This window comes from Rhinoderma darwinii, chromosome 4 (assembly GCF_050947455.1).
Source record: "Rhinoderma darwinii isolate aRhiDar2 chromosome 4, aRhiDar2.hap1, whole genome shotgun sequence".
In the NCBI taxonomy this organism is placed as follows: Eukaryota; Metazoa; Chordata; class Amphibia; order Anura; family Rhinodermatidae; genus Rhinoderma; species Rhinoderma darwinii.
This window is the reverse complement of record NC_134690.1, coordinates 138,280,412-138,307,512: the sequence shown is the minus strand read 5'-3', so window position 1 is coordinate 138,307,512 and position 27,101 is coordinate 138,280,412. Positions and strand designations below refer to the sequence as shown.

The window sequence follows — 27,101 nt, the reverse complement described above, 5'->3', positions numbered from 1 at the left end:
AGTAAAACATAACAGAAATATTACACTAATCGGCAGCCACTTGTCTCTATCAATCACTGATAGAGAAAAGAGGCTGCTGATTAAAAATAAAATAAAAATCAGTTTATACGTACCCGGTCGTTGTCTTCCTCCAATCCGACCTTCCAGAATGACGCGGCAGCCTGTGATTGGCTGCAGAGGCCGCTGCAGCCTGTGATTGGCTGAAGAGGCCGCTGCAGCCTGTGATTGGCTGCAGAGGCCGCTGCAGCCTGTGATTGGCTGCAGAGGCCGCTGCAGCCTGTGATTGGCTGCAGAGGCGGTCACGTGGGATGAAGCGTCATCCCTGGAGGCCGGCCTTCTGACATCATCCTGACGTGCGTGACTGCCACTACAGCCTGTGATTGGCTGCAGCGGCGACATGAATGAAACGTCATCGCTGGAGGCCGGACAGGAGGAAAGTATGTATGAAATTTTGCATTTTTTTAAATTTTATTACATTAAAATTGTATTCTCCGCTCGCCAAGCATGGTACTGTCAAGGGGGCTGAAAGAGTTACCGGCGATCAGTGCAGCCCATTAACTCTTTCAGCACCCTGGACAGTACCATGCTCGGAAACAAGGAGTGCACACGGCCGACAAAACGGACACACGGATCCGTCACAAACGGCCGTGAAAACCGTGTCGGAAATGTGCAGGAGGCCTTACAAAACATCCAGTGTCATAATGATGGCGGCTGCGCGAAAAGCACGCAGCCGCGCACCATATGATCATGACACAGAGCTGTTAAGTGGCTTTTGCGCATGCAAAACGCAGCGTTTTTTTTGCGTGCGCAAAACGCACACACGTGTAAATCCGCCCTTAGTCGCTATATTAGCGTTTACTCTGGGTTTTACTTGTGGTCACCATTGATGGAGACTCGCCCTGCTCCCTAAGTGCTCCGCTGAGGCGCTACCTAGACTTAGAGGTAACATTGCCTGCAAGTGAAATGTTAGATTGTAAAAGTTTGCACTTTGACGGACACGGCGATACCAATTATGTTTATTTTTTATATTACTTGGTAAAAGGTTTTTTTTTTGTACTTTTAATATTTTGTTTTTTATATATTCCCAAAGTTTATTTAATTTTTACACTTTTTATAGTGCCAACACCTGATCGTTTGCCCAATGCGTTGCTATAGTTATATATTGCAGTGAATTCTGGCGAGGCGGAAGGCCTCATGCACACAACCATAGTAGTGTGCACGGCCGTGATTTGCGGCTCGGACGGCCACGGAGTGTCACCCACGGGCCGCCCCTGCAAATCGCGGGCCGTGCGCATTCATTTCAATGAGCCTGAACCGCAAAATACGGCCGTAATAAGACATGTCCTATGTTACACATCCTAGGCTCCCAGGCAATGCACAGACCGTGGAAACCATGATCGTGCATTAGCCCATTGAAATGAATGGGGCTGCAATTCACCCGCAGATTTGCGGGTGAATTGCGGCCCCAAAAATACGTCAACCCAATAAAGAATGGATGAAGCTGCAGAGCGCATGCGGCACTGCCGCTCTTTTCAAACAGGGGACTCGGGAACCCGGTTCTCATAAGTGACCCACAGCGATCAAATACTGATCACCTATCTTGTGGGTAGTGGATACGTTGTTGTGGTGGGCCCATTTCGTGCCTTTGAGGTCCCCCATCTTTAGAATAAGTCATCGACATTTGATTGGTGAGGGTCAGGCTTCAGCGGATCAACAGCATGAAGGGGCTATGGAGGAAAGCAAAGTTGTCCACTGTTAGATGATAGATCCAGGTAAATCTCTTTGTCATCACCTCTCTTATCACATTGATTATAAAACAATATGGTACAAACCCATAAATATTCTTATTCTTTTTGGGCCTTATTTGTAGCTCTGCACAACAAAGCGGTTCGCATCTACATAACATCCGCACAGCGCCCCAATTCACACGCGTACGTAGCGTCTTCTTTCCTGTCTGAATTCCCTACCAGTAGCAGCCAAGTTGTAGCCACTCCTGCGAACAAAACTAATCTGATCCATTCTACGTGTGCTCATCCGCGCCGGATCTTCATGCTGAGGCTCCACCCACCCTCCAAGCGCGTCCGAGAGAAAGTCAAGTCCCACCTCTAATAAAAGCGGAAGCGGAGGGGCCGTTTTTGGTGTAGCCTCTGTTAGCCCCTCCTCTCCCGGGCTGCCGCAGTGAAATTGGGCGCGTTTGCGCAGTGACGTTCCTTTTTTTGTTGGAAGGTAAGGAAGGGATAGCATGGCGTCCTGGTTCTCGTGTAGCGAGGCGGCTGTATGACAGCCCGTGTACGTGTGTATTCGTCGGACACGGCGGCTGAGGAGCTTGGCTGGGTGCAGGAAGCGGGGACAAAAGCTGGCGTCGAACTTAGTCCACGGGTGAGGATGAGGCCGGCACGGGCGGAGTCAGGGCGCCTCGTTCTGGTGGTACCGCGAGGCCCGAGCGCGCCATGCCGATCCGCGGGCTATTCGGGGAGGTGGAGAATGGGCGGCCATGCGGTCCGAGGGTGAGGCCGGGATTGGCGGTGAATTGCGGCCTAAAGCGGTGGTTAGTGATGCGGCGGGGCCCGCCAACAGCTGCTTTTACCTTCATTCGGAACTCCAGCCGCCGCTGTTCCAGTTGTGTGCGCGGCGAGTGGCCGCCATATCACACTAGGCCGCTGGGCATAGCAGAGTCATCTAGCCTGGGGGAGGGGAAAGCTCCATGCCGCCACGACTGGGCGATGCCGGCTGAGGCGCAGCTTTCTGATGCGGCTTCCGTTTCCTAGGGCGCTCGGTTCTCACACGTGGACAGGTAGAAGGCCGCTGCAGTCACGGGTCAGGATGCTGCTGGCAGGCGCCACGGCTTGTATTCTCCCTGTATGAAGGAGGCCACGTTGTCGGGTGCAGGCTCTATTTACAGGGCGCAGTGTGGGAGAACTTATAACATTGTTTATCAGCACTTCTGGCTGCATGGCCTACATGCTAGAGGTGGCTGCTGTGTAATAGTGTCCTGAAAACCTGTCTCCTATTTCCCCAGTACTCGTAGACACCCAACAATATGGCAGATGAGGTAGATTTCACCACTGGAGATGCCGGGGCTTCCACCACTTTCCCCATGCAGTGCTCTGCCCTGCGCAAGAACGGATTTGTGGTTCTGAAAGCTCGTCCCTGCAAGATTGTTGAAATGTCAACCTCCAAGACTGGCAAGCATGGTCATGCCAAGGTAAAGATAAGATGTGCATAAATTATTAACCTTAAGTGCTTATGTCTTAATGGCACCAGTCAGTTGTTTTTTTTGTAAGGAAATAAACATCACTTCACTTTTGTTTTTTTTCTCCAGGTTCACCTTGTTGGTATTGATATCTTCTCTGGCAAGAAGTATGAAGATATCTGTCCATCTACCCACAACATGGACGTCCCAAATATTAAGAGAAATGATTACCAGGTACTGGCCGTTACTACGATTCCTATCCACCGTATGTGCTTATTTTTAGGTGTTTGCTTGCTTTGTTTGACTTGCATGTCTGATTAAAGAGATCGGCACTGAGCTTGTCTAGGGGTTAAACTCTCATTCTGGGGGAGGGTTAAGCACAAAATTGTTACAGCATCAATCATTCAGTGAGTGTAGTAGACTGTAATGTTCCAGTCCATAGCAGCCAAGTTCGTAGATGGTTACGGGTCAGCAGCTCAGATGTTCGTGTCCAATGGCATGTTACCGTGGGTCCTACTTTGTATAATACTATAGCACCTCCAAACTTTATTGTGATCCAAAGTAGTTTACTGTCGTAGTGCATCCGTATATACGGATCTGCAAAAATAGGCCCGTTGATGGGATATCCCCATTGTGTCGCTTAGCAACAGTTCTGTATTTGCGGATGTCTATCCGTGTTTGCGGACACCTCTGTAGCCATCTGCAATTCTGGCTTCCCCCATAGACTTTTCTACGGAGGAGTCAGCGCCGCAATTGCGGACCAAGAACGGACATGCTCCATAATTCCTGGCACAGTTCTGCGGCACGGACACATCCGTAGCGGTACGGAAAGGTGTCTGCGTTCAATGGAAGTGAATGGGTCTGTTTTTGCAGATCGCAATTGCGGTCTGCAAAAACGGAGGTTTTTTACGGTCTTGTGCATGGGGCCTGACTTGTCGTGTGATGTCTTTAACTGCTTTTAGTTTTCCCTGTTTGTCTTTAATTTTTGGAAAGAAAACCATTAAACTTACACCTGATCTAATTGGTGCGTACCTGAGAATAGATGCGGTATCGTTCCCCTTGCTGGCTCTCTTCAAAGCGGTTCCTTAACCTAGATGGACATGGTATAGAGCTGTCGGCCCTTTGCACGGTTAGGGATGATGCATATTACGTGCAGTTTTGCTGCGTGTATTATACTGCAGCATAATACAGTACCAGCATAGTCAGAGATTCCAGGTAATCTCCTGTCCATGCTATATTTTTCTGGACTTAAATTGACCTGCAGTGCGTGTTTGTTTGAAACTGCAGCATGTCCATTTATCTCAATTCTGCTTGCAAATTCTATTCCTGTAGTTCTAAAGAAATGGCGCAAAACATGCAGCATGGAAATGCCACGACAGCAAAAATGTAAAAACGTACCATCGGGTGCATTTATTTTTTCTACTTCTTGCATATTTTCCGCAGCAAAATGTGTGCCTGTAGCCTTATTGTGGAGACAGTCCAGGAAAATCTTGTCAACATTCTCTATTGTATAATGGGTGGGTTGGTAATGAGTCTGTTATGAACTACAGCTAAAAAAAACCTCTACCTGCAACTTTTTTTTATTTTTTTTAGACCAATTGGAGGTTTTTAAGTTTCATAGTATCCAGAACGCTAAGCTGAAAACACTAGCAACATTTAATGTGAAATAAAAGTCAGTAACATGGTAAGAAGGTCAAAAAGACTATTGTTTTATGTAACAGGGATAAAGTTAACAATAATGGACAAAAATATAGTACCAGACACGGAACGGACTGTAGTTCCCGTAAACTTTATAGTCACAATAAAAATTGCCAGCTAGTGTCATTAAAATTATGCAATAGATATGCTTCTCTATCAAAAGAGAACCAATTGCTGAAAAACCAGTGACCGCAGGTCTCCCCAAAACTAACTCAGTGATTCTGAATTGGACAGTGGTTTAAAGTGCGTTTTACATATAGTTAGTGGATTCCAGTTGTTCACACTGGTTGGAGGGTGTCTAGAGGTACCCGACTCGTGTTGCATATCCTTTTTAGAAATGCAGCAGATTTTAATTTCTGCTGCATGTCTAAAAATAATTTAAACCCTGCTTACTTCAAGATCCACAGCCCTAAAGGCCACTTTTTTTTTATTTTTTTTATTTTTTTTTCCCCTGCTAAATGTGTTTTTCAAAATCTCCTACATGTACTGTACAGATCCGCAACATCTAAACTGACACTTACATGGTTAGCAGGAGAGAAAGATCCTGCAGATCTTAGCAGTGGGGATAAATAATATAGGTTGTGGCTATAGCTGGTCACTCAGCCGATGGTCCTGAGAATCTTAAACCAGTAATAGAGTAAGTGGTTATACATCCTGAATGAAAGTTCAGTTTATACCAGATACAATTAACGAACGGGAAAAACGTCCGTGCAACGCGCGTGATGTGCACGCACCTATATTGGTCTATGGGGCCGTGCGGACATGTGTGTGTGCGTGGTTTTTACTCAGAGTGAGTCCGCTGCAAAAAAAGTCACGACATGTCCGTTTCAGCGTTTTTCGCGCATCACGCACCCATTGAAGTCAATGGGTGCGTAAAAACCACGCATGCCGCACGGAAGCACTTCCGTGCGAACTGCGTGATTTGCGCAAGAGCTGTCAAAAGGATTAATGAAAAGCACCACGTGCTTTTCTGTTTACAAACATCCAAACTGAGTCTTTGAGCTGAGCGAACCCGGACAACCGAACTTCACCGGGTTCGGCCGAACTTGTTTTGACCGAACCCAGCAAAAAAATTTCCGGTACGCGACGTCAGGAGATAGTCACTGTCCAGGGTGCTGAAAGAGTTAAACTGTTTCAGCACCCTGGACAGTGACTTCCCATGAACGTGTACCGATAACTCCTTGCTTCTTCCTCCAGTCCGGCCTCCTGGGATGACCATTCAGTCCAAGTGACGGCTCCAGCCAAGCACAGGCTGCAGCGGTCACATGGACTGCCACGTCATCCAGGGAGGTGGGGCCAGATGTCAAGAGAGGCGCGTCACCAAGGCAACGGCCGGGAGGGAAGTTCTCGGTAAGTACGAACGTTTTTTGTGTTTTTTTTCCGTTTTTTTTAACAGGTTGCTCGATATTGTGATCGGAATTCACTGTCGAGGGTGCTGAAAGAGTTACTGCCGATCAGTTAACTCTTTCAGCACCCTGGACAGTGACTATTTACTGACGTCAACTAGCCTCATCTCTATGATGGCGGCTGCGTGAAAATCACGCAGCCGCGCATCATACACTGATGACACACGGAGCTGTCAAGTGGTTTTTGCGTCCGCAAAAACGCCACGCTCGTGTGAATCCAGCCTAACTGTAGTAAAATGGCAACATCCGACTACTTGGATCATGGAATTTATTGGAATACAATTTCAACTAAGTATGCAACATATGCTATTCAATTAATACAGAGGTGGGGAACCTTTTCTGCTGTTGGCTATTTATAACCTTTGCGGGCAATACAAAATTATCAACTTAAAAATGAGCCTGTTATATTTGGTCAAACATTTAATTAACTCACCCCTAATGTGATGGCTGGAACTGCTTCTCTTTGGTGAGGCGTGTGATGTTAGCTGGTATTGATGTTGCGACGGTCAGTCTGGAACGCACTCGCCTCTTTGCAATGGTAAACTTTGAAACAACAGTAAGTTGTTCTGACTTGCTTAAAGGGGTTTTCCCATCAGGGACATTTATGACCTAGCCGCAGAATGTCCTAAATGTCAGATGTGGGGCCCACATCTGGGACCCGCACCTATTTCTAGAACGTGTGCCTTAAACACTGTTCTACCGCTCTGTTATGCTGAAGCTTGTGATTTACAACTGTAAAGAAGGAAACGGCATAGCTTGCTGAGCTTGTTCTGTTTCCGTAACTCCTGTAGTAGTGAATGGCAGTTATGGAAGCCGCACCGCATGCGAGTTATGCTGTTTCTGTAACTACAATTCATGTCTATGGGACTCGTGGAAACAGCTTAGCGAGCTACGCTGTTTCCCTTATGGTTGGGAATCGCAAGCTTCAGCACAACACAAAGGCAGAACAGTGTTTAGGGGGAGATAGATAGATGCGGGTCCTACCTCTGGGACTCACACCTGACATTCTGTTGTGTTAAATGTCCTTGATGAAGAAGAAAAACCTTTAAGTCACTTGGACCTCGCTTTGATTAAGTAGGGGGTGCGGACAGAAGTCGCATCACTGACTCAGGTCAGTTGACTAGACTGATCCACTATTGGGCTGGCATACACCGACCTTTCTCAAACCGCTGCTGACTGAGACAAGCAGCGAATGATGCGGCGGCAGCGCGGTTTTTAGTGAGGCCAGACCAAATGATCCTGCAGGCCTTATACGGCCCGTTGGCTGGACGTCGTCGTCCGTCTCCCCCCCCCGATTTAATACAACAAAATAAAAATGATACGTTAAAGTTAGAGTCTGTACATTTCTATTGACTCCTCCCAAAACTGACTCCACTCTACGGATGTAACTGGGCATGTTCATGCAGGTCCAATTGGCTATGCATAATCTCAGCAAATGTGACCCAAGTCAGGCTTTCTGCTACAGAAGAGGGGATTCAGGCATTTTGAGCTGCCAGCGAAACACTTGCCGTGTTTTTCACCCATGGTGCTCAATGGCCACTGGTGAAAAAAACTGCATGAGAAACTCTGCCTCCCGTTGATGGGTTTGGGAGGTTGGAGACAACTCCCAAAGGGCATGTCGCTGCTTTTTCCCACAAGTGGTTTACCACTTGTGTGGATAAACGCCTGCCTCCCATTAAAATCAATGGGAGGCAATTTTAGTTTTTTTTATTTTGGTGCTGTTTCCGCATCAAAACCTCGCGAAAATACACTGAAGTCACCCTATAAAAAGGTCCTATTTTGGCTCTGTGCTGTTGGGCTAAAATTGCAACAGCTGGTATTTGTTGACTTGTTAACATAGCCTTATTGTGGCTGGGAAGACATGCACATGACCGTGTGTTATTGCTGGGTCTAGTCAGGTCCTATCTTTCCATGGATTGGAAAGTCTGGTCTGTTTTCACAGATCCGATTCACCTGCTAAAGTGAATGGGTCCGTGAAAATTATCGGATGCCGAGAAAACAGCGTGGCAGTCGGTCGTGTTAAACACATTAGGGATGCATCTAGATGAGGTTTCCGGTTGCGCAGTTAATGTATTAAAAAAAAAAAAACCTGTGGTTTTACTGAAGATTGCCATGGTTTGGCAATGTGTTTTTCACCAGTGTTTTTTTACAGGTGAAACATGTAAACTAAATGTTTCACCTGTGGAGAAAAAAAACTGCAGTGTAAGGCCTCAATGAGCGTGAATCACGGCCGTGTGACGGCCGTTAAAACAACGGCTGTCACACGGACTCATGCATTTCAATGGGGTTGTTCACACGACCGTTTCATCTGAGCGTGTGAACACTGAAAGATGGGACATGTCCTATTTTACTGCATGTCACGCATCCTTCCATAGACTAGTCTGTGGGGGATCCGTGACAACGTGTCCACCTCGGATGTGGAAAACGTTAGTTTTTCACGGCCGAGGTGGGCTACATTCGTGTGAAGGAGCCCTAAATCTGCAGGTGTCTAAACTTGTAAGATGTAAATGCACCTTAAATAAAACCGCGCATATCAGTAGTGAGAATTATTTAAAGTAATTTTGAAGCATCCTAGAAAGGATGGGCATCTATCTATTCAAACGTTTCTGTAACAGACTCTAATGACTATTCTACCTTTAACCCCTTCCCTCTTTAGCCACTTTTGACCTTCCTGACCGAGCCTCATTTTTCAAATCTGACATGTGTCACTTTATGTGGTAATAACTCCGGAATGCTTTCACCTATCCAAGCGATTCTGAGATTGTTTTCTCGTGACACATTGGACTTTATGTTACTGGCAAAATTTGCTCGATATGTTCAGTATTTAATTGTGAAAAACACCAAAATTTAGCGAAAAATTGCAAAAATTAGCATTTTTCTCAATTTAAATGTATCTGCTTGTAAGACAGGCAGTTATACCACCCAAAATTGTTTCTAATTAACATCACCCATATGTCTACTTTAGATTGGCATCGTTTTTTGAACATCCTTTTTATTTTTCTATGACCTCACAAGGCTTAGAACTTTAGCAGCAATTTCTCACATTTTCAAGAAAATTTCAAAAGGCCATTTTTACAGGGGCCAGTTCAGTTGTGAAGTGGCTTTGAGGGCCTTATATATTAGAAACCCCCAAAAAGTCACCCCATTTTAAAAACTTCACCCCTCAAAGTATTCAAAACAGCATTTAGAAAATGTCTTAACCCTTTACACATGTCACAGGAATTAAAGCAATGTAGAGGTGAATTTTACAAATTTCATATTTTTTTGCAGAAATAAATTTTTAGTACAATTTTTTTTATAACACAGAAGGTTTTACCAGAGAAATGCAACTCAATATTTGTTGCCCAGTTTCTGCAGTTTTAGGAAATATCCCACATGTGGCCGTAGCGTGCTACTGGAATGAAGCACCGGCCTCAGAAGCAAAGGAGCACCTAGTGGATTTTGGGGCCTTATTTTTGTTAGAATAAATTTTAGGCACCATGTCAGGTTTGAAGGGCTCTTGCGGTGCTAAAACAGTCAAAATCCCCCAAAAGTGACCCCATCTGGGAAACTACACACCTCAAGGAAATTATCTAGGGGTACAGTGAGCATTTTGACCGCACAGCTTTTTTACAGAAATTATTAGAAGTAGGTCGTGAAAATTATTATTTTATTTCCTGACTTATTGGAGCCATAACTAATTTTATTTTTCATAGACGTAGCGGTATGAGGGCTGGTTTGTTGCGGGACGAGATGTAGTTATTATTGGTACCATTTTGGGGTACATGCGACTTTTTGATCACCTTTTATCCTATTTTTTGGGATGCCAGGTAAACAAAAAAACGCAATTCTGGCACAGCTTTTTTCGTTTTTTTTTTTATACAGCGTTCACCATGCGTTATAAATTACATGTTAACTTTATTCTGCAGGTCCGTACGATTCCGGCGATACCTAATTTATAGAACTTTTTCATGTTTTACAACTTTTTGCACAATAAAATTACTTTTGTAAAAAGAATGTATTTTTTCTGTCGCCAAGTTGTGAGAACCATAACTTTTTCATTTTTTTGTCGACGGAGCTGTATGAGGGCTTGTTTTTTGCGGGACGAGCTATAGTTTTTATAGGTACCATTTTTGGATATGTGCGCCTTTTTGATCACTTTTTATTCTAATATTTGTAGGGCAAAGTGACCAAAAAACAGAAACTCTGGTAACGTTTTTTACGTTTTTTTTTTACGCTGTTCACCGCGTGCAATAAATAATATAATATTTTGATACCTCCGGTCGTTACGGTCGTGGCGATACCAAATACATATGGTTTATTATTATTTTTCAATAATAAAGGACTTGATAAGAGTAAAAGGGGGATTGTGTTTTATTTGATTACTTGAAACTTTTACTGTTTTCAAACTTTTATTTTGTGCACTTTTTTTTACACTTTTTCTCAAGTCCCACTAGGGGACTTGAAGTTCCAACGGTCAGATTTTTTTTTTTCTAATACATTGCACTACCTATGTAGTGCAATGTATTAGATCTGTCAGTCATTCACTGACAGCAAGCCGATTAGGCTTCGCCTCCCGGCGGGGCCTAAATCGGCTTCCGTAATGGCAGAGCAGGAGACCATTGTGTCTCCTGTTGCCATAACAGCAGTCGCCAGTCCCGATTGCCTGTCAGGGCTGGCGATCTGCTAGTAACCGCTACGATGCAGCAATCGCTTTCGATTGCTGCATCGAAGGGGTTAATGGCAGGGATCGGAGCTAGCTCCGGTTCCTGCCGTTACAGGTGGATGTCAGCTGTACAGTACAGCTGACTTCCACCGCTGATGACGCCGGATCAGCTCCTGACCCGGCGCCATCTTGCCGACAGCTACGGAAGCCGATCAGGCTCCGCCGCCGGGCGGATCTTGACCGGCTTCGGTGCTAGGCAGACCGGGAGGCCAGTATTAGGCCTCCGGTTGCCATTGCAGCCACCGGAACCCCGGCAATTTCATTACTGGGGTTCCGATGAGCTGCAAACACCTTAAGTGCAGCGATCGCGTTTGAGCGCTGCACTTAAGGGGTTAATGGCGGGGATCGAAGCTAATTTCGGTCCCCGCCGTTACAGCCGGATGTCAGCTGTAAGATACAGCTGAGATCCGGTGATGATGGGACCGGCTCAGCTTCTGAGCCGGTCCCAAACATTTGGCGTACATGTACGGCAAGATGCGGGAAGTCAGTACTTTCCATGACGTACATGTACGGCAAATGTCGGGAAGGGGTTAAAGGGAATGTGTCGCTAGATTATTTAAATTTTTTTCAGTTAAACAATTCATGTTTAGGTGATTTCACAAGTCAAGAAATATATAAATTGGATTCTAATTTATAAGATTTCCATGTGCTAGCCACTAGAGGGTGCAGTTCCCAAAATTGCAGCATGGCCACTGGTAAAGTAACCTCATTGATTTATGCTGCAAATTTGGGGTGGACACTCCTAGTGTCATCACACAATCCCCCCCCCCCCCCCTCCCTTCTGGCTAGTGCCGGGAGAAGGAATGGTTTGAATGTCTTCAAACCCGTTTTCTGAGCGACTGCAGTGCTAGGAGGATTAGATACAGGGCTCAGCAGACGGTATCACACGAACAGTGGGAGCGGCGCATGCGCTGTTCCCACACAGACAGCGCACTCAACGGAGACTGGAATGGCTCCCGTTCGCATTCTCTATGGGGTTGTATGTGCCATATAGCATCTCTGTATGTGTCGTTAATCGACACGTACAGAGATAAAAAAATGGCAGCCCCCATAGAGAAGTAAAAGTAAGAATACATTAAAAAGTAAAACATAAACACAATTAAATAAAATTTATATTAAAAGCAATATAATAAAAAAAACATGACCCCCCCATCCCTTTTAAAAGTAAAATGCCCATCCTTATCAGTTTGTATCTGTTCTTAAAACTTTAATGAATAAAATGCTGTGCAATGGAGTATGCAGGCACTAATTCTATTGGAGTATAATTTTGTCACTAGTAAAAGTTGTAACTAAACTGACCCTCCCCTGGGACACATGATTTGTGACACACATCAGAATATCATGTTCCTGGGTCCCCCCAATGTAGCAGGAGGCTCCTGTGTATGAATGGTACTTGCAACCTAACCAAATTTAAGGAGTTGATTGTCAGAAGGGTTAATTCACATCCTATATTTACTCCGTAGCATATGTTGAGCTTTGTTGCAGCTCCTAATCAGAGCTGGTTATCAGTTAACCGTACTTACTTTGTTCAAATTGTAGAGGTTGACCAACCAGAAAAGAGATGCCACGATTTTCAACTCTCCTGGTAAGCTGGCTGTCTTCAGCCTGTTGGATTGTATCTAGTTTAAAGAGGGTTTTCTGGCATATCCACAGTATAAGCAATAAATGTCAGTCAGATCTCTAGAACCAGGGGTCCCTTCTCCTGTCCTACCTTGTCCTGCTCTCCGGCCAGAAGTACGGAAGAGGCCAAGCTTTCTGTGCTATGCTGTTCTGTAACTCCCTTTCGCTGCTACGGAAACAATGCGCGAGAGCTCTGCTGTTTCTGTACTCCAGACCAGCTCGCAATTGAGGTGGCAGGGCCCAGTTCTAGAGAAATCTATTCTCACTTCTGGTAATCCATTCCATCTTGCATTAATGGCATATCCTGTGGATATGCCATAAATGTCAGACGAGAATACCCCTTTAACACTGCGCCCAGTTAAGTAGGAAACCATGAAGTTGCTCTTTTCAGTGTCTCTCCACTGAGGCTAATATAGGGGAACCATTCTGATTTCCATGTTCACATGTAAGGCTCTTCTGATAGGTTAAATTTGATATGGCCCACAGTATTTGTCCCCTACATACTAATTTCTTGTAGGTGGCCTACAGGGCATGAACTACAGCGATTCTCCCAGGTGGTCCCAGCTTTACAGCTTCTGATGCTGTCAAATCATCACGAGGCGTCTTCAGATCCGCTCTGAAATCTTCACGCAGTGTGGTCTTAAGCGGAGGTTGTTCTGGCAAGATCACGCTGTGCCTGATCAGTCTGCCGCTTCCTTGCAGTAATTGGACAGCATGGGGGGGGGCTGTGAGGCTGTCTAGACCTCAGACGAATCGGTGTAGTTCATGCCCTGTTTAACTGCAGGACTAGGTGTATAGGGTGCCAACACAACATGGGGCTTTATCTTCTGGGGGAACAAAAAGCAGCATGGGCCTCTGGTAAGTTTGCATTATGACATAGTGACCGCTCCCCTCTAAGTGGGTTGAATAATCTGTACAACGTAATCATTATGTATCCATGCCATTAATACATTGGTAGGCAGATGCCCTTACTATTAAGACAAGTATAGTCTTGCTTTTTAAAAAGGTTCATTCTAGTTTGTCACCTAATTCGTGAACTAGACAACCTTCAGAGTTATACGAAACGTAAAATGAGTGACGCAGCACTTTTAACCCCCTCTCTGATATTTGACATACTTGCATCTTAGCCAGGTAGGGGGAAGTATGATGCAGGCTCAAGCCCACTCAATACAACATGGGTGTCAGCTGTATAATACAGCCAACACTTCACTGTAGTGACCCTGCTCGTTTAACCCTTTAGATGCTGCGGTCAATAGCTACCATGGCATTAGATGGGGGGGCAACTGCCTCTGACAGCCCATCTCCCCGTGACTCGATCGCAGGGTACAGATGGTGGTTAAGGTAGCCTCCGGCTTAAACAAAAAAACCCTTATGTACAAAACAGGCTTCTTTTAACGATGGTGTTTGAGGGGGCTCCCCCCTGATTCTAACAATTTAAATGCCAGTTGTGATTGACTGAGGCATGTAAGGTGTTAAACAGGCAGAATCAGTCATCTTTGATTCCGTTCATTGGAGTGGTGTCCGCTGTATAACACAGCACTCTCCTACCGAGTATAGAGCGCGCAATGCCCATAAGCATGATCCATATTTCCCCATTGGTGACATTTCAGTAATAGTACATATGTCACAAAGGGTTAATGACCCAGCACTTGACATTTTTCATTTCTTTCTATTGTCGGCTGTATAAGATGGTTTTTTTTTTTTGTTTTTGTTTTTTTTAATCATTTTAGTGTACATACGACTTGTGTTTTTTGGAGGCAGGATAAACAGAAAACCGCGGATTATGGCATTGTATTTTATTTATGGCGTTCACCGTGCAGGTTAAATGTACTTTGATACTTGGTGTCGTTGCGGACAGTGATACCAAGTATGTGTAACTTCACATGTGTGGTTTTTTTTTCTCATAGTTTTGGAAGGGGATAAATTGTTTGTCTAGTCCCACTAGGGGACTTTACTGTGTGATCACTTCTGTATTGCAATGTATTACGCCTGTCAGTGTATAACTAGCAGGCATCTGGTAAGCCATGCTTCTGGATTGGCCCTACAGACCTTCACTAAAGGCGACTTGGGGGCTTTTGTTAGGTCCCCCAGCTGCCATAAAAACCACTTGCACCCTGTGGTCGCATTGTGGGTGTGCCGGTGTGGAGAGGGAGCCACCTCCCTCTAAAATAACTGAGATGCGGCAGTCGCTATTGACTAAATGGGCAGGCTCACTACTGGCTCGAGCAGGTTTTCTGCAACCTCCAGTAGCTGAGCAGGGAGCTTTTACTGCTCCCGTTCTGATGCTGCACCTTAAAAAGCCCTATGCGTCAGAATAAAGCCTGTTAGTGACTGCTGTAAAAACACCACCAATAGGAAGTCACTAATGGGTTAACTTGACATGGCATTTTAGAAATCCATGCTACTTTCTCTACTTTTTTTTTTTTTTTTTTTTTTTTATAATTGGTTTTATTTGCATAGTACTGAATACATTATCAAGTGGTGGACTCAATTAAGTTAAAACATTTTTTAAATAACTAGCCATTAAAGGATTTCTCTGGTCCCTAAAAAATTCAGTCACAAATATACTTGCTACTTAAAGAGGCTCTGTCACCAGATTTTGCAACCCCTATCTCCTATTGCAGCAGATCGGCGCTGCAATGTAGATTACAGTGACGTTTTTATTTTTAAAAAACGAGCTTTTTTGGCCAAGTTATGACCATTTTTGTATTTATGCAAATGAGGCTTGCAAAAGTCCAAGTGGGCGTGTATTATGTGCGTACATCGGGGCGTTTTTACTACTTTTACTAGCTGGGCGTTCTGACGAAGTATCATCCACTTCTCTTCAGAACGCCCAGCTTCTGGCAGTGCAGACACAGCCATGTTCTCGAGAGATCACGCTGTGACGTCACTCACAGGTCCTGCATCGTGTCGGACGAGCGAGGACACATCGGCACCAGAGGCTACAGTTGATTCTGCAGCAGCATCGGCGTTTGCAGGTAAGTCGATGTAGCTACTTACCTGCAAACGCTGATGCTGCAGAATCAACTGTAGCCGATGTGGCCGACACGATGCAGGACCTGGGGCAGGAAGTGAGTGATGTCACAGCGTGATCTCTCGAACACGGCTCTGTCTGCACTGCCAGAAGCTGGGCGTTCTGAAGAGAAGTGGATGATGCTTATCGTCAGAGCGCCCAGCTAGTAAAAGTAGTAAAAATGCCCCGATGTACGCACATAATACATGCCCAGTTGGACTTTTACTTTAAACACGCCCACTTGGACTTTTGCAAGCCTCATTTGCATAAATACAAAAATGGTCATAACTTGGCCAAAAATGCTCGTTTTTTAAAAATAAAAACGTTACTGTAATCTACATTGCAGCGCCGATCTGCTGCAATAGCAGATAGGGGTTGCAAAATCTGGTGATAGAGCCTCTTTAAACAGTAGAGATTTCCTTCCCTAAGCATATTAGGGTTATTGGTTGGGGGGGGGGGGTGGAGTGCAGGAGGGTAGTATTGTAGCCTTACAAGAACATCCCTCTACAAAATACATATGCCCTACTAGGGCACATCACTGTTGCGTATGGGGCTCTTGTCTATTAGCCATAGCTTTGTTTTATTTTAGTGGCATACTTTAAAAAAAGGGGCTGTCTGTTTAAAGGCTTGTCCACACAGTGGAATTGCTGCATAAAATTTCACTTAAAATTGCGCACATTCTGCTGCAGAGGAACTGCACCATTTTCTGCGTTTGTTTGCTGCAGAAAATAGTGCAGATTTTGATGTGTAAATCACACTACAGAAGTGGTCAGGATTCTGAATACGCATCACGTCCTGGCTGGAGGTAATGTCTATTCATTCAAATAAGGAAAGGACCCTAGTGGTTGGCAGACAAATAGCGAGTACAGGAAAGAACAAATGTGCCTAGGGCACACTGAGCCAAATTTCCCAACCACTAACAGTGTTAAAATATAACTTTTAATGTTTTATCTTTAAAGATGTCGATGGGGACGTATACAATGAGCACAAACAGTTACAATTTTTTCCAGTGTCGGTTTAGCACACGCTCTATTGAAACTGTCTGCATCGTTGCCAGACAGAGTATGAAGTATTGAGTTCAAACGTATCGGGTCAGCAGCTACAGACTTCTCGGCCCGAATGTGCTGTGGTATGCGTGCTTAGATTGCTAATGGAACCTGGCTGTTAAAAGAGAAGGTATAGCGGCCCCCCCCCCCCCCCCCCCGACATGTTTCGCTGTTAACACAGCGTCCTCAGGGGATCAAAACAGGGCTAATGAGCGCGCATGTAAAGAGTAACTCCTTTTAAAGACTAAGGTGTACGTCACACAGGATTCACCTGTGTGAGAACCAATGGGAGAACTATCTGGGAACCAAGCCTCCATGTTAGAAGATTGACGTCTGGGTAGACCAATAAAAAGGATGTATGTTGAGCCAGTCAGTGTGCCAGGTGCACCTGCGCTCTTGAACTGTCGCTGGACTTAGAAAATTCCGTTCAGGGAAATGTATAAATCGCGCGTGCGCATTCAAGTGACGGCTGGACATAGCCGATTTGCTTATTAAAGAACTAGATGTCTTAGAAGCGCTTGCGCACTTGGCATTCAACTACACTATCCCTGATCGGAATTTTCTAAGTGCCCAGACATGCGCACTTGCATCTAAGAAGAGTGAGACCGACTGAGTATCACTGCTAGATGATATGCGCAAGCGCTTTCCACATATGTAGATCGATATATATAAAGAAAATTTTCTAAGTCCAGCGACAGTTCAAGAGCGCAGGTGCACCTGGCACACTGACTGGCTCAACATACATCCTTTTTATTGGCCTACCCAGACGTCAATCTTCTAACATGGAGGCTTGGTTCCCAGATAGTTCTCCCATTGGTTCTCACACAGGTGAATCCTGTGTGACGTACACCTTAGTCTTTAAAAGGAGTTACTCTTTACACGCGCGCTCATTAGCCCCGTTTTGATCCCCTGAGGACGCTGTGTTAACAGCGAAACATGGGGGTAGGGGGGGGGGGCTATACCTTCTCTTTTAACAGCCAGGTTCCATTAGCAATCTAAGCACGCATACCACAGCACATTCGGGCCGAGCAGTCTGTAGCTGCTGACCCGATACGTTTGAACTCAATACTTCATACTCTGTCTGGCAACGATGCAGACAGAGTTTCAATAGTGTGTGCTAAACGGACACTGGCAAAAATTGTAACTGTTTGTGCTCATTGTATACGTCCTCATGGACATCTTTAACCCCTTAATGACCGGGCCATTTTGCACGTTAATGACCAAGGATTATTTTTTGTTTTTCCACGGTCGCATTCCAAGAGTCGTAACTCTTTTTTTTATTCCGTCGACATCGCCGTATAAGGGCTTGTTTTTTCCGGGACGAGTTGTATTTTGTAATTGTACCATTTTTAGATGCTTATAACATATTGATTAACTTTTATTAACTTTATTTTAGGAGAGAATTGAAAATAAGCAGCTATTCCAGCATTAATTTTCACGTTATAAATTTACGCCGTTTACTATGCAGCGTAAATAACATGTTAACTTTATTCTATGGGTCGGCACGATTACGGGGATACCAAATATGTAAAGGTTTTATGTTTTTTCTACGTTTGCACAATAAAAAGCCTTTTAGAAAAAAATTACTTGTTTTTGCATCGCCGCGTTCCAAGAGCCGTCATTTTTTTATTTTTCCGTCGATGTGGCCGTACGTGGGCTTGATTTTTTTCGGGCCAATGTGTAGTTTTCATTAGTACTATTTTGGGGTACATAGGACTTATAGATGAACTTTTATTTTATTTTTTATGGGGGGAATGGGAGAAAAGAGAATTTTGTCGTTGTTTTTTGCGTTTTCTTTGGACGCCGTTCATCCGGCGGTTTAATTAATGTGTTCATTTTATTGGTCAAGTTGTTACGATCGCGGGGATACCATATATGTGTATGTGTGATTTTTGTTTTGACCGTTTTATTAAATAAAACCACTTTTTGGGGCAAAACAGTAGTTTTATTTGACTTTGACTAATTTTTTTTTATTTTTTTTTTTTCACAAACTTTATTTAACGGTTTTACTTTTTTTTTTTTTTTAGTCCCACCAGGGGACTTCACTATGCGATGTGCCGATCGCATATATAATGCTTTGGTATACTTCGTATACCAAAGCATTATTGCCTGTCAGTGTAAAACTGACAGGCAACTTGTTAGGTCATGCCTCCGGCATCGCCTAACAGGCAGTTGCGGAAGACAGACCTGGGGGTCTTTGTTAGACCCCCGGCTGTCATGGAAACCCGACGGCGACCCGCGATTTGTTTGCGGGGGCGCCGATCGGGAGACAGAGGGAGTTCCCCCTTCTGTCAAACACATTAAATGCCGCTGTCACTGTTGACAGCGGCATTTAATGGGTTAAACTGCCGGAATCGGCGCGTGCTTCGATTCCGGCAGTTGCAGCAGGAGCCAGGCTGTGTATAACAGCTGTGCTCCTGCCGCTGATCGCGTGGGTAAACTGTCAGTACCCGCGCGATCACAGGACGGATATATCCGTCGTCCTGCGCGAACTAGCAGCTGCTGAGGACGGATATATCCGTCCTTCGGCGTTAAAGGAACAGTGTCATCACCAATTATTTTTTTATATGTTAAAGATGTTAGTGCTTTATTAAAAACTTTTATATTCATTTGTGTGTTTGTGTTTTACTTTTTCTTATTTTTACACTTTTTCTTCCCTATGGGGGCTGCCATTTTTTGTTCCATTTCTGTGTGTGTCGATTAACGACACATACAGACATGGAATACGGCTCCCGTCCCATTGACTGCAGTGTACGGCGTCTGTGTGGGAACTGCGCATGCGCCGCTCCCACACAGTCCTATTCGAAATTGGCGCCGTCCGGCGCCATTTTCCTGTGGACCGGAAGTCGCGGCCGGACAGTAATATTACTACTTCCGGTCGCGGCTTCCGGATTTGTGCACTTGCACCAGCGGCAGCAAACGGAGCGGACGGGCCGGAGGGAGCCGCCGCGGCGGCAGGAGCAGGTAAGATTTTAATGTATGTTCATGTTTGTGTGTCTCTACTACTGTATGTAAACCTACTACACTGTGGGTTAGCTCAAAAAATGGCGACACACAGTGTAGGAGGTTACACCGTTCAAACCCCTCGTTTATCCCAGCACTAGCCAGGATAAAGGAGGGGGGGATGCTGAGAGCTCACTAGAGCGAGGGCTTTTAACCCAATGTTGCAATGCTGCAACATTGGGAACAGCTCCATCTAGTGACCAAAAATGGGTAGTATTATAAATTAGAAATAATTTATAATATTTCCTGGACTCGTGCAAAAAAAAAAAAAAAAATTGGAACAATGTTTAATCACCTACACACTAAATGTTTAATTTTTAAAAAAAAAACATGTTTTTCTGGCAACATTCCCTTTAAGGGGTTAAAGATAACACATTAAAAGTTATATTTTAACACTATCTGTTAGTGGTTGGGAAATTTGGCTTTCAGTGTGCCCTAGGCACATTTGTTCTTTCCTGTAATGTCTATTCATTGTCATGACACGAGTAATGTTAGTGTTTGTGGCTGCACATTGCACATAGCGATATAGCTATAGCGCTGAGTAAATGAATGGGGAGAAGTGTATGACACTGATTGGTCAGCGTCATACACTTCTCTCCACAACACCCAGTTGGTCATATAGTAAAACACGCCCAGTTGTCCATTGAGAAACTCATTAGCATAAAGCTAATCTAGGTCATAACTCTGTCAAATAGTTTTTCTAAATAAAAAACACTGATCTATGTTATAGCGCTGATCACATGTACAATATAGGCCGCTTATAATGTGGTGACAGAGCCTCTTAACATGCTGCGGAACAAAAGATGTGCACCGCATGTGAATTTCTGGACTGACATTTTATGCAGCCTGAGGATGACATTTGGTCATTCACACCCACTTTGCTGCTACTGTATTCTGCTGCATATTTTCCATCCAATTCCAGACAGAGCATCTGCCGCTATTCTGTTACGTGTGGACAAGCCCCAGGCCTTCAAGACTGCCCATATTGTGTTTGCAGCATCTCTATATCAGTGTCCTTTTGCCAAGTTAAAATCTGGGTACTGAACCTACTACTATGCTAACTGGCACCTCTGAAACATTGCATTGCAAAAATTTGGTCCGGTTTGCATTTCTGAAGTAACATCCATTCATCAGACTTTAACCATTCCATCATAAAATCATATGTTTGGTAAAGTGACCTAAATTTTAAAAATAAAAGCACCAGGAAACCACCTCAGACTAATGCACCAAACACCATTTGAACTTTAGTGAAGGAGTTGACTGACATTTCACATTTGGTATGCTGCTTCCCCACCCAGACTACCATTGAGTTATCAAACAAGCTTTCACTAAACCATATTAAGAGGATTCTTTCCTGTAAAAACCACATCGCAAAATGCACTGCTGCAACATGTAAACCCACATGTAGAAACTGCACCACCAATAACCACATTGCAAGACTACAGCAATTTGCTATAGAATGTGTGAACCTAGCCCAAGATCTACTGATCCCTTCAGCAGCAATACACCTTGGCTGTTAACATTGCCATGAGGCTAGATTCACACGTAACATGTTGCAAATTCTGTGCATTGAAAGTAAATGGGGTTTTTTAAACTCCACTTGCAGCATAAGATAACTTCATATAAGATTTTCAAATCTTCAGCATGCCTCACCTTTTGCAGAAATGCTGTATATTCCCTCTTTGCCATGAATGGTGGAATTCGTGGCCATTTCTGCAACTAAGTTTTTACGCTCTGAACCTAGCCTGTGCGTCTATTCTGTGCACTCAAGTGCAAACTGCAGCAGTATTAAACCCTATTTGGCTGCACTTTGTGACCCATAACAAATTTAAAAAAATTCCTGTGTTCTATTTTGATTATGTAAATAGTTGTAATATTCCTTTAACAAAGCTTTAACAGACTAGTTTGGATTTGACAGGCTGAATTGCATGATTCAGATATCTGCAGTCTCATACAAACTATATTTGCAGCACATTCTTTGTATTACCTTGTTTTTATTATTTTTTTTAGCTGATCGGTATTAATGATAGATACCTGTCCCTGCTGACTGACAGTGGAGAAGTTCGTGATGACCTTAAGCTGCCAGAAGGTGACCTGGGAAAGGAAATAGAAGCTAAATATGAAGCAGGAGATGAGATTATGGTAAGGAAGCTAGGTCTTGTTCTTGCAGTATCTATTCCTCACTCTCTTTTTTTTTTTTTTTTTTTTTTTTTTTGGGGGTGAGGGTCAGTTACAGGCTAGCCTCAATACTTAGTAGGAGTCTGCAAGAATTACATTGGATGTCCTGAAGATTAACCTCAATGCAAAAACCTAGTCCTTGCATTTAGAAATGGCGCATAATGTCTTGGTCAACATTGAGCAGTATTTATAAAGACCAGTCAGGCAATGTCTACAGTGAGCTTTTTTCGGTGTCAAATTCGCAAATTGTACTTATCCTAAGTAGGGATCAAAATGAATTGCTGGTCTTAAAGGGAATGTGTCGCTAGAATTTTTTTTTTATACAGTATATAAATGATTACACATGGTTCTAATCTTGTTCATTTTTTTCACAAGTCAGGAAATATTATAAATTAGATTCTAATTTATAACATTTCCATGTGCTGGTCACTAGAGTGAGCAATTTCCAAAATTGCAGCATTGGCATGTGGTAAAGCAACCTCATTGCTTTATGCTGCAAAATTGGAGAAGACACACTCACTCTAGTGTGCTCAAACAATCCCCCCCCCCTCCTTTATCCTGGCTAGTGCCAGGAGAAAGGAGGGGGTTGAATGTTGAAACCTACACTGTGCTGCCATTTTTTGAGCGAATGCACAGTGTTGGAGGATTAGATACAGTGGTAATCACACAGAATAACACGAACATACACACACATCACATACACAAACATAACTTACCTGCTGCTGCCGCTGGTTCCGCTCCCTGTCCTTGCTTCTGAACATATGGACAGAAGCCGCGACCGGAAATAGTCCTCTTACTGTCCGTCCGCGGCTGCCGGTCCACATGAAAATGGCGCCGGATGTCACTCTGCCAAAGACCTTCCTTTTGGACTGTGGGAGCGGCGTACACTACAGTGAATGGAATGGCTCCCGTTCGCATTCTCTATGGGATGTATGTGGCGTATTCCATCTCTGTATGTGTCGTTAATCGACACATACAGAGATGAAAAAAAATGGCAGCCCCCATAGAGAAGTAAAACACAAATAAATAAAATGTATTTTAATAACACACTAAAAGCTATAACATAAAAAAAATTTATTTTTTTTTTTTCAGGACACCTTCCCTTTAGAGACTCTGTCACAAGTTTATTAGTGCCCTATCTCCTACCTAATCTGTAATGTAGAGAACAGTGGTTTTTATCTTGAAAAACAGTGGTTTATCCGAATCTGCAGCAGCTATTTGGTCTATTGACTCTTCTGTCGCTCCGGTGAAGGACCAGTGGGAGGAAGTCCCGTCACAGCGTGATCTCAAGATCATGCTGTGCAGTGAAACAAGCTGAACATGAACGAACAGTAGTGTATGATGCTGATACTGGTCAGTGTCATACACTTGCTAAAAAGTTAAATGCTCAGTTGGTCATTAAGAACTAATTGGCATAAATCTGAAATTGTTCATAACTTGCTCAAAAATGATTGTTCAAAATAAAAACCACTGTTCTACATTACAGCGCCTATCAAATTATGTATTAGGGTGCTTATAAACTGGTTTAGCCTCATTAAAGAGGCTGTCACCACATAAGTGGCCTATATTGTAGATGTGATTGGCGCTGTAATGTAGATTACAGCGGTTTTTTTTTTTGTTTTTTTTTAGAAAAACTTTTTGACGGAGTTATGACCTATATTAGCTTTATGCTAATGAGTTTCTTAATGACCAACTGGGCGTGTTTTTTACTTTTTGGCCAAGTGGGCGTTGTACAGAGGAGTGTATGACGGTGACCAATCAGCGTCATACACTTCTCTCCATTCATTTACACTGCATATAGCGAGATCGCTAATTGCAGTCACAAACACACTATAACGCTACTTATTTGTCATGACAATGAATATACATTACCTCCAGCCAGGACGTCATGTGTATTCATTCTCCTGACCAATGCTGTAGCGTCTCTGTGACTTACAGGACAGCGAGATCTCGCTGTGAATGACCGCTTACAGCGTAATCTCGCGAGACTACGCCTGATGTGCTGTAAATCAGAGATGCTATAGAAGTGGTTAGGAGAATGAATACACATGACGTCCTGGCTGGAGGTAATGTATATTCATTGTCATGACACATGAGTAGTGTTATAGCTATTTGCAGTCACATAAATACACTATCGCCATCTGCAGTGTAAATGAATGGAGAGAAGTGTATGAAGCTGATTGGTCAGCATCATACACTCCTCTGTATAATGCCCACTTGGTCATATAGTAAAACACGCCCAATTGTCCATTGAGAAACTCATGACCTATATTAGCTTTGTGCTAACTGTCAAAAATGATCGTTTTTCTAAATAAAAACACTGCTGTAATCTACATTACAGCGCCGATCACATCATGTACGATATAGGCCACTTATAATGTGGTGACAGAGCCTCTTTAAGCATTGACTTTGTCCTTCTGAAATGGACCCTAGAGTAAAGTTTGGGGTCTGAGAACTGTGCCAGAGGAAACATACTAAATAAGTGCTGACCACAGATCTGAACCATTGTTTGCACTAATTTTCCAATGTGACTAGTAAATATTGCCATTGTATTCTAATTCTATTTTTTTTTTTTTTATTAACAGATCTCAGTCTTGAATGCAATGGATGAAGAATGTGCGGTAGCCATCAAGGCCATGACCAAATAAACAGGGATCCCCGGCTCGAGCTATCTGCTCAGGTCAAGATAAACAGATCTTAAATTTGGTTCTGATTGTCACCAAAGCTATGGCCTTCACAAAAACCTCATTTCTTTTTGACTTGACTTGTTTGCAAATACTGCTGGATTCTGAATTTGGTCATGCAGGTTAACTGGTCATTTCCAAATCACTGCACTGCAGATATTTTTTGAGTTACCTTTCACATTCCTGGAGGTGTTCACTTGAGGGTCCAACTAAGTGACTCTAGATGTATTCTGCATCAGTTTGCCCATGATGCATAGCTTAAATCAGGCTTATAGTTACATTGGTGAAAGCACCTGGAACCTGGAATTAAAAAGGTAATTTAATAAAACAAATATAAAGATGCAGAACTTTCTATTCCTTACTAATATGTAGAGTGAGAATAAGTCTTAGAACATTAAGCAAGTTCAAATCTATTGCATGTTAGACTGTTTAAAACACCAAGTGCCAAGTATATCACTTGGACATATAAGAAATTTAAGTGATTTAGAAATGCCAGTTGATGCTCCTTTTCCTGCCCCATACTTATTAAAAAAAAATCTCCTGGTGGCCATGTGCAACTAATTGTATTACCTCTGTATTCTCCTCTGCCAACATGTTGGCTTGCATATTGTAACCTTATAAAAAAAAAAAAAATGGTGTCAAAGCCTGCCTACAGTCTAGACAGGAACTTGGTATGTTGGGTGATTCTACATAGCAGGCATACATGGCACAAAATGAGGATTAGAGTTGTTAATGCTACAGATTTTCACTCGAGGCCTTTGTCATCAGACTGAAAATAAATAAAAATAGAAAAATGCCGTTCAGTTGCTTATTTTTTCCTTTTTTTTTTTCTTCTTTGTATTTATCTTGAAATATTAAACAGAGTAAAGACCTTCCCAGGAATTGATTTTGCGGTGCTTCCAGTGTGATTTCTTTAAATCTTTTGTAATACAAATGGGGATACTAGACATGGGATTTAATAGTGTTAACCCAAACAACTCTCCTAAAATGTAGAGTAGGGCAAGTATCCTTTGTTTAACAATTCGACACGGTCCAGGCTATTTATGCTTCTTTAGGGATCCCAGGGTATTACTGCTGAATACTAGACTAGATCTGAACTAGAAGCCTCTTAGGCGGGATTCACACGACCGGGTCGTTCCCGAGCCCGAGTGTCGGACGGTAAAATCGGCCATTTTGCCCGGCCGGTTTGCATAAAGTTATGCATCCGGGCCGGGCAGATCCGGACAGTGACATCAGCGGCAGCTCCTGAAGGGGAATCCCCATGTGTTCGGGGATTCCGCTTCAGGAGTTTCCCCTGATGTCACTGCCCAGATATGGACAGAGACATCAAGCGCTCTGTCCAGGAGCGGAATCCCCGAAAACACGGGGATTCCGCTCCTTCAAGGAGCTAAAGTGCGGCTAGCACATAGCAGAGCGGGGAGATACCTCCCTGCTCTGCTATAGTGGCGTCGCTACAGTAGTAGCAGCCGCAGCAGCAGCAGCTGCTGCTACTACTACTAGCGGCGCCATCGAAGGTGTCGCCGAGCCAGGGTGCTTTTAACAAGCAGGGGAAGGGAGCCAGCGCAGCGCTCCCTTCCACCTGCTGTACACCCCGGCCCTGCAACACAGTGTACAGCGATGCCATTCGTCAGAATGGCATCAACTCCTCCTCCTCACATGCACTCTGCGCTGTGAGGAGGAGGAGATAGAGCGCAAGCACCGGGAAACCCGGCCATCACTCGGAACACATTCCGGTGATGGCCGTGTAATACCCGGCCCCATAGACTTCTATGGGAGCCGGGCGGCCGGGTGCCCGGGCAAAGATAGAGCATGTCCTATTTTTTGACGGCCGGATTTTCCGGCCGTCAAAAAATCGGTCGTGTGAATAGCCCCATTAGGGGTCTATCATTCCTAATGCAGCCGGGTGCCGGCCGATTTATGAACGGCCGGCACCCGGCCGGGAAACCCTGCCGTGTGAATGAGGCCTTAGGGTTGTATGAAATTAGAAAAGGGACTACTTTTTTTTTTTAGTATTTAACCCCCAAAACTGAGCCCAAGGACAAGAGTGGCAGTGTCTGGCATAGAGCTTTTTCTAATCGTACGAACCCTTTTAAACTATGGCTTACTGTGTATGTTATGGCCAGCTTAATCTTCAGGTGCACAGATCTGGAAGTGTCATTGCGACATCAATGCATAGAATTTAGTGCCTCACCTTGGCTTACATTATTGCAAGGTTTTTGCACAATTGTGTTCAATGCGAAGCCATTTACACCTGCATCCAGAGCTAGAAATCATAAAAAAATAGTAGATTGTAAATGGCTGTCTATACTCTGCTCCCATTTGGATCCTGAGTAAGCAGTTTGATTCTCCAGAATTTTAAATTGTTACCCAGACATGAAACTGGGTTAAAAGCAAACATGCCTTGCATGCATGGTTTAAGTGCCCGGCTCTTCTGTCCTTACCATTTGCATGAATTGCAAGTTCATTGAGCAATAAAAATTAAAGGATATTTGATGACTTCAAAGAGCAGATCAGCTCATGGTGGTATTAAGGACATGGGATAGTCAATAGTGCAA

General features: G+C 43.9%; 1 protein-coding gene across 3 annotated transcripts; it reads left to right on the top strand.

Annotated features, from left to right (window-relative positions):
- Positions 1–2,117: 2,117 nt before the first annotated feature.
- On the top strand, positions 2,118–25,432 carry EIF5A2 (eukaryotic translation initiation factor 5A2). 3 transcript variants are annotated; one of them, XM_075861596.1, is made up of 5 exons: positions 2,118–2,226; positions 3,020–3,205; positions 3,323–3,427; positions 21,695–21,826; positions 24,448–25,432. In XM_075861596.1, exons 2-5 carry the CDS (start codon positions 3,041–3,043, stop codon positions 24,508–24,510), a joined length of 465 nt encoding a protein of 154 aa, XP_075717711.1. In that variant the 5' UTR covers positions 2,118–2,226; positions 3,020–3,040; the 3' UTR covers positions 24,511–25,432. The 3 variants fall into 3 exon arrangements, with proteins under 3 accessions (XP_075717711.1, XP_075717712.1, XP_075717714.1); XM_075861597.1 differs by lacking the exon at positions 2,118–2,226 and adding an exon at positions 2,356–2,379; XM_075861599.1 differs by lacking the exon at positions 2,118–2,226 and adding an exon at positions 2,484–2,507.
- The last annotated feature ends 1,669 nt before the right edge of the window (positions 25,433–27,101 follow it).

Coding starts and splice junctions, on each gene's coding strand:
- EIF5A2 (XM_075861596.1), top strand. CDS start 3,041: ATGGCAGATGAGGTAGATTTCACCACTGGAGATGCCGGGGCTTCCACC. Junction 3,428..21,694: donor TTAAGAGAAATGATTACCAG/GTACTGGCCGTT, acceptor TATTTTTTTTAG/CTGATCGGTATTAATGATAG. Junction 21,827..24,447: donor AAGCAGGAGATGAGATTATG/GTAAGGAAGCTA, acceptor TTTTATTAACAG/ATCTCAGTCTTGAATGCAAT.